Below are 7776 nucleotides of genomic sequence, written 5' to 3'. Positions count from 1 at the left end.
TTTACCACTGAATCTGACGTCATCAGTCGGGGACGTGAGTGTCGGAAAGAAGGGGAGGGGTTTGGGATTACTTGGATTACAGCCTTAAAATAAGCAGCTAGCTGCTTCTATCAAACTTTATTTTGATAAAGTCTGACTGCAGTGACGTTTTACAGAGCACACGACGGGCGGCCCAGTCAGAATCGGAGTTTAAACACGGCAGAGACGTCGCAAGCCGCTGCTTGGACGGTTTCCTTGACAACGGTGAGGCAGCGTCGGTTGTTGTGTCTCAGCTGTTGATTTCACTGCCCGATGATTGATTAAAACTCAATGTACATAATATACCAACTGAGGATGCTGGTGATCTCTGAAGCGTTGTAACTTTATTCGAAAAAAATCTTTTTGAGCATGTCATGCGACACATATTAATAGTCTTATTTCCCTCTAAAAGACAAGTGTGAAGGGCACTCGAGTAAAATGCGCTGCTGTCACATTACAACCAATTGTTTTAAATTGTCACATCATGATTTAGATTTTCCATGAGATGTAGTTTGAAAAGAAATAAAGCATTCACACTCCAGAGCCAACACTGCACTTTAGGATTGAAAACAAAAACCCGTGTGTGTCAATAGAATTATGTCAAGTAAATTATTACAACTCACTAGAGTGTTGTGTTAGCCTAATTTGTGATGTAAATCAAGAGAAAAACCTTACATGTTTGTTCAACCTTACCGGCAGAGAGAGAGGTCCGCAGCTCTTTCCCTCGCACCCTCCTGCTGTCGCCATGACTTCCGTGGAGTCAAGTGACGATGGCGGGAAGTGGCTGGACGCTCACTACGACCCAGTGGCGGGTCTGTACACCTTCTCGTCCTGCGTGGATCTGGCCGACCTGAGCGGGGACGGGGAGAACCGGCTGCTGGTGGGCGACCTCGGCTCCGGCTCGTCGGGCATGAAGCTGAAAGTGTACCGAGGCACGGTGCTGATGAGCGAGAGCACCCTGCTGGACCTGCCCGCCGGCCTCGTCGCCTTCTTCATGGATCTGCACGAGCCGCGCATCCCCGCTGTGGCTGTGGCGTCGGGCCCCTGCATCTATGTGTACAAGAACCTACGACCGTACTTCAAATTCACGCTGCCCGGCCTGGAGGTCAACACACTCGAGCAGGTCAGTGGGCATCATGGGTGTTGTTCTAGATCAGGAGTGAACACACACACACACAGTGGGATATTTATTGAAGAAAAAAAATCTCTTCCTCCAGATTTGACAGTGAACCTTTTTATGTGGACCCAAACAAGTTTTGCTTCAACCTGAATTTGGAACAAGCAAAGCTTATTACTGTAGAATAAATAACTTCATATTGCACACATGCAAAATCAAATTTAAAATTTAAAAAAATCATCAAAATAAATAAAATTATTTATTAAAATTTAAAATTATTTGCAGCCTTCTGATTTAAATTTCAACAGTAACCTTTTTCCATGGCATAATAATACATTTATAGATCTAAACATCTGTAAACCAATGAAGTAATAATAATATCCTCCAATGAACGTCCGGTCCTGATTGATGCAGCTAAATACCAGCAGAGCATTCTGGGATTTATAGTATTGGTGGTACATGTGCTGTATAATGGCAGTGGGTTTTTGTATTGCCTCCCGGGCCAAATCAAAAAGTCTGGCACCTATATCCTAAATGGTGCATTGACATTTGCTCTAACTGTGACGTGCCTTGATTTTGTCAGGACGTGTGGCAGCAGGTGAAGGAGGGTCAGATCGACCCGCTGTCCCTGAAGGAGATGTTGGAGAGCATCAGGAGGAAGGCTGACGTGCCGCTGTCTGCCCGCTCACTCAAGTTCCTGTCCCTGGAGCCCGGTGACATGGAAGATTTCGTGGAGCTGCACAAGCAGCAGCCAATCAGGCGACAGGTAGCTCCGTGCGCGCCAACGATGCAGTTGAGGGTGTCTGTGGAGAATCGACACGTCGGTCAGCTTCCCGGTGTGTCTTTCAGACGGTCATCACCTGCATCGGCACTCTGAAGAAGAGCACCGCCGATGACGACGGCGTGAGCTGTCTGGTGATCGGGACGGAGAACAATGACGTATTCATCCTCGACCCCGAAGCTTTCATCATCCTCTCCAAGGTGAAGCTGCAGCTCGATGCTTCGGTTTGATTTTGTCTCCTTCCACTTCACCCACTCAACACCATTAAGTTCAATCAGTCACCAACTTTGAGCACTGGAAAGGTTCACTCAACACCCAGAACTGGTGTGTGTGTGTGTGTGTGTGTGTGTGTGTGTATGTGTGTGTGTGTGTGTGTGTGTGTGTGTGTGTGTGTGTGTGTGTGTGTGTGCTTGTTGAAGATGTCTCTGCCCGCCGCTCCCACTATGATGGATGTGACGGGGCAGTTCGACGTGGAGTTCCGCATTACGGTGGCTTGTCGCAACGGTAACATCTACGTCCTCCGCAGGTGAGACGCAGCCGCTGCTGCACTGAATACAACAGCTGCTAAAGGTTTACAATAAATTCCAAAATGCTTTGACCGCGCAGTTTGTCCCATTCACTGAGGCCTGATCTGCATTTGTGCTGCTCCAGGGAGTCCGACACACCAAAGTACTGCATCGAGCTGTCGTCCCACCCGGTTGGTCTGGTGAGGGTTGGGAAGAACGTGGTGGTGGGCTGCACCAACGAGAGCCTGCAGGGCTTTACGCAGAAGGTACGGAAAACATGATGGTGGCCATCTTTATTTTCCTCGGAGATGAACGCACTGCGTGTGAGGTGAATTGGCAACTTGTGTTGTCCGTGGGTGTGTGTGTCAGTGCAAATGGTTGTTTGTCTTTGTTTGTCTCGATGTGGCCCTGCGATGAACTGGCCACTGGTCCAGGGTGTCACCCTGCCTTCGCCCTATGACAGCTGGGAGAGGCTCCAGCAGACCCCTGAAACCCTGAGTGCAGGAATAAGCGGGTGTGGAAGATGGATGGATGGATGGATGGATGAATGGATGGATGGATGCACTGTGTCCTCGGCCACCTTAAGCTAAATGCTAACATGAAGAAGTGATGACCTGAATCCAGCCATGTTTTTTCCTGTCTTCCTCAGGGAAAGAAGCTGTGGAAGGTCGTCCTCGGCGCTCCCATCACCACCATGGCTGCCATGGACCTGCCCACGAGGGGCTTTCAGGCGGTACTGGTTGGCCTTGCTAACTGCGAGGTGCAGCTGTACCGAGACAAAAACCTCCTCAGCACCATCAAGACGCCCGACGTGGTCACCAGCATTCGCTTCGGCCGCTACGGGCGGGAGGACGGGACGCTCATCTTGACCACAAAGGGAGGAGGTCTTCTGGTGAAGATCCTCAAGAGGACCGCAACCTTCGAGGACAGGGACAACACCCCGGGCCCACCGCTGGCCCAGAGCGTCCGCCTCAACGTGCCCAAGAAGACCAAGCTGTACGTGGACCAGACGCTGAGGGAGCGGGAGAACGGCGTGACCATGCACCGCGCCTTCCAGATGGACCTGAGTCGGCTACGCCTGGCAGCGGCCAAAGCCTACGTCAAGGCGCTGGAGTCCAGCCTGACGCCGATGTCCTCCAGCCTCAGCGAGCCTCTCAAGATGAACGCCGTGGTGCAGGGCCTGGGCCCGTCCTTCAAGCTGACGCTGAACGTCCAGAACACGGCAGCGTGTCGGCCCGTCATGAACCTGGCCGTCGCCTTCCTGTACGACGAGAGCCTGTACAAGATGAAGAAGCCCTACATGAAGATCCCCCTGCTGGTGCCTGGACTCATCTACCCCATCGAAACCCTGGTGGAGTGCACCAGCGACAAGGGCATCTCCGACATCATCAAGGTGTTTGTGCTGCACGAAGGGAAGAGTTCACCACTGCTGACCGCCCACATCAACATGCCTGTCAGTGAGGGACTGATGCTCTGAAGCCACGCAGTGCCCTGACTGGGAACAGCCCACCGAAAACACAGGCATCCGCTGTGGTGTGAAAGAGCACCACCTACTGCCAGTGAACGGAGCTGAACTCTGAACTTTAACACTTGGGGCAGATTTTTTTAGTCACACATGTCGTAATAGTGAAAAGTCCAATATTTATTTTTAGTTTATTATTAATCCCTTGTGTGTTTCAACTGACAGCAAATGTCTAATGATACACTTGTAGATTCATGTAAACAATGTGTTTGTGAGTGAAAGGTAAATATGTGCAGATGCAAACTTCCTCCAGCTTTGCTGCTCTGCTCAACTGGGTCCAAATAAATCTTGTTTCCATCAACTGGTCACAGAAATCCTGATGTTCTGTATCTCAATCAGTTCATTTGGGTTCAGAATTCTTTGGATGAGTAATTGTTTATGGTTAGAATTGAAATAAAACAAATTTCATTCTGATTGTTTCACTGCAGCTGGAATGTTTTGAATACTTCTGGATTTGCTGTTCTGGGGGAAATTTGCTGGTGAAAGAAGTTTCTGGCATGTTGTGGCTACACATTGACCGGCATGTTTCATCATCGCAGAAGTTTTTAGATTAGGCAATTAGGAAAAATGTTGTGTCAACAGGTACACAATGACGCACACTGCTGACTCTCCGCGTTACCTTTAAAACTGCAGGGAGCACTGACCAGACCTGAATACACTTCACTTCAAGATGAGGCGAGTTGCCATCGTTGTGCTGGGTGAGACTGAACACACACACACACACACACACACACACACACACACACACAAAGGAGCAGGGAGGCACTTAAGACTTTTGGATATTTTTGTGCTGTTGCTCAAGACAAGGCAAGATAAAACCTCCACTTGGTCACCTGTCCTGTCTTCACATGTTCCTGTCATTGTCACTCTGGTTTGGCACTGTATGGACCAACACTGCAGGATTAAATATTGTCATAAGTGCTTCAGCTCAGTGCGTCTGCTTGTGTTCACAGCCCTGTTGTGCGTGACTGACGGTGTTCAGTTTGGTCAGCTCTGCAGTGGAAATGCCAGGAACCGAAGGAGGACAAGTGATTCCTGGGGAGCAGGACACTTCGGGGCTCCACGGTAACGAGGCTCCACACTAACAACACACAACTTTGGTTGTATTGTGTGATGTAATGATCCACACAAATCAATGAGAAATTACCAAAATAAATTAGCGTTGCTCACAGCTCGTGTCTGCTGTGTTTCAGGGTCACCAGAACACACAGAGGTCTGGACATTGTGTGTGCTGATGGCGCCACTGTGTACGCACCGTTTGATGTAACAATTAATAGAAAGGTCATTGTCTACATCGACCCTACCAAAGCAGCCATCAACAATGGCCTCAAACTCACAGGAGGGGGTTTGTATTGCTTTCTCATTTTCTTCTACAAGAAATCAAATATGCACATGTGTATATTTGATTTGCACGTGTATATGTATACACACATATATATATACATATATATATATATATACATATATATATATATACATATACATATGTATATATATATATATATATGTATATATATATACATATGTGTATATATATATATATATATATATATATATGTATATATATATATATATATATACATATGTATATGTATATATATATATATATATATATATATATATATATACATATGTATATATATATATATATACACATGTATATATATATATATATACACATGTATATATATATATATATATATATATATATATATATATATATATATACATATATATATATATATATACGCATATACGCGGCTGAAGGAATAAAAGAGTTTAAAAATCTGTGTGTCGTTCTTTGGGGGTCAAGGTAAGACCACCCTGATGGCATCAGACAGAACTCCTGACTAAGGATGTGGTCAGGATGACTCATTAAGGCAGCAGCACACATCCACAAATAAACGCACAAGTGAATCAATTACAAAGTCATCACTAAAACAAGGAAATGCACGCAGTTAAGCAGATACAGTGAAGGAGTAACGACTCAATTTGAAAAACACAGCTACTGCTGAATGTATTTCTGTCGTCAGTCCTTCGGGAATAAGCAAAAAGCTATCGGTGAAAAAGCTTAATTCTCACTCTGATATCATGGGTGAGTGGTGGTGAGTTTCTCATAAGGCTAAAAAAAAGTTCTTCAGGAGGCTGCAAAGAACAATTTGCAATATCTGCTTAGCCCTTGTTTGTTGGCTCTCCTGGAACTCAAGTGAAGCGTGTGGTCTTGCAGGTCTGTGCTTCAAGCTGTTCTACATTCAGCCAGATAAAACCTCAGGAACGGTGAAGAAGGGCAATAGGCTCGGCACGATGCTGCCCATGCAGCAAGTCTACCCAGGAATCACATCACATGTCCACGTCCAGATGTGCGACAACAGTGACCCCACACCGTACTTCTGAGGATGGGCTCCAAGTTCTTCTTGTTAGAGAGTTTAAAGACTACGAAATGTCAATAAAACTTTTCTACCATCACAATTGTAAACTGTGTCGGACCTGAATGATTATTAACATTTATTCCTCAAAACTACTTTCTCACTGTTGAATAATGACAGCCTCTTAAACAGAAAGGTATTTCTGGTATTCCCTCAGGTCATAGCAGAGACTGACGAACACTGAGGAGGACATTTAGAGACTCCTAATATACCAGCGTGTCAAATCTCTCTCAGCGTCTAAACCACAAAGCTCACAGTTTCAATAGTATGACGGTACAAACAGGTCCACCCATCACCCATGTGTGCTGCAGGTCTTAGTCTGTCTTAGTCGCATTAAAGTGCTGGTTGCTCTGTCAAAATTTCATTCGGACCAACAACTAGATCATCAATTATTTTATTTTTTTTTTTACCATTGCATTAATTTTCCAAAGAAATTATAGATTTTCTTTTAAGTCTATTAATGTAACATAATTTAAATTAAGCTAATTACTTAATTTAAACATGAATCAGGGGCAATATTAAGATCCTGATCAGAACCTGATTGTCACACCTGAAGCAGGAGGCCCACCATGACAATCATGCCAGCAAAGAACATGAGGATCCTCCGAGCTTCAGCCTTTCAGGTTCTTCCATGACGACTGACTGACTGGAGACATAAGTTTTCAGAGACCAGTTCCCACTCATGAAGCCAATGAGCAACTGAAATCTAGCAGTGCATTCTGGGTATCAGACAGCTGGTTTCTTTGTCACCAAAGTTTACATGACTTCCCTGCACTTCTATGTACACTGTCACCCGCTACTAAGGATGAGCAGCAGGTTTTTATTTACCTGACATGTTTCGGTGTGTTCTTCCACATTCACCAGAGTGTCATGTGATGTTGGTGTGTGACTCTCCCTATCAGCTGATGTTCATTGAAGGCATGAGCTACCAGCCAGATTTGACAGGTGGGTCACGCCCTCCGCTGTCCGTTCGCCCCCTGCAGGATGCTGCTGCAGGTGGGCGAGAGCATGAAGGCTCCCTCGTCCTGTCGATGGTCCGTGGGCCCTGCTTCCTGAGCTCTAAGGCCTCACTGATCCACCGCTGATGTTTGTTTTCTCCGGTGCGGATGACTCGGGCCTTCTCCCAGTTCATAATGTGGTTTTCTCTCTCAGTGATCAGTGATGGCTGACTTGTGGTGCTCATGTTATGCCTTTTCTTTTATTGCTCTTGTTTGTCTTGTTGTTGTCTTCTTCTCACACTCCTTTTTGTGTTTGATAACATGATTGATGTGGTGTTTCATATGTGGTGTTGCATTTGTGTTCTGGGGGTATTTTGTCCTTAGGATGAACCAGGATCTGACGGAGTGTTGGGTGTGGTTTGACAGGTGTGTTGATGGTGTATTTTCTCATTGCTCTTTGGACACGTC

General features: G+C 46.0%; 3 protein-coding genes across 3 annotated transcripts in view; all 3 read left to right on the top strand.

Annotated features, from left to right (window-relative positions):
- Window positions 1–7776, top strand: part of ppp1r3cb (protein phosphatase 1, regulatory subunit 3Cb) — an 84030-nt gene that overhangs the window by 39274 nt on the left and 36980 nt on the right. The gene's annotated exons all lie outside the window — the stretch shown is intronic.
- Window positions 37–4358, top strand: bbs1 (Bardet-Biedl syndrome 1). Its single transcript, XM_076035151.1, has 7 exons — window positions 37–243; window positions 718–1141; window positions 1719–1901; window positions 1985–2116; window positions 2336–2442; window positions 2568–2688; window positions 3072–4358. Exons 2-7 carry the CDS (start codon window positions 764–766, stop codon window positions 3897–3899), a joined length of 1749 nt encoding a protein of 582 aa, XP_075891266.1. The 5' UTR covers window positions 37–243; window positions 718–763; the 3' UTR covers window positions 3900–4358.
- LOC142894040 (leukocyte cell-derived chemotaxin-2-like) lies at window positions 4484–6420 on the top strand. Its single transcript, XM_076035157.1, has 4 exons — window positions 4484–4642; window positions 4898–5009; window positions 5138–5289; window positions 6172–6420. Exons 1-4 carry the CDS (start codon window positions 4615–4617, stop codon window positions 6336–6338), a joined length of 459 nt encoding a protein of 152 aa, XP_075891272.1. The 5' UTR covers window positions 4484–4614; the 3' UTR covers window positions 6339–6420.

Source organism: Nelusetta ayraudi, unplaced genomic scaffold (genome assembly GCF_046127955.1).
Source record: "Nelusetta ayraudi isolate G7.1 ecotype Tasmania unplaced genomic scaffold, CSIRO-AGI_Nayr_v1 ptg000042l, whole genome shotgun sequence".
Lineage (NCBI taxonomy): Eukaryota > Metazoa > Chordata > Actinopteri > Tetraodontiformes > Monacanthidae > Nelusetta > Nelusetta ayraudi.
Note: the sequence above shows the minus strand (reverse complement) of the source record. Positions and strands in the feature narration are given on the sequence as shown.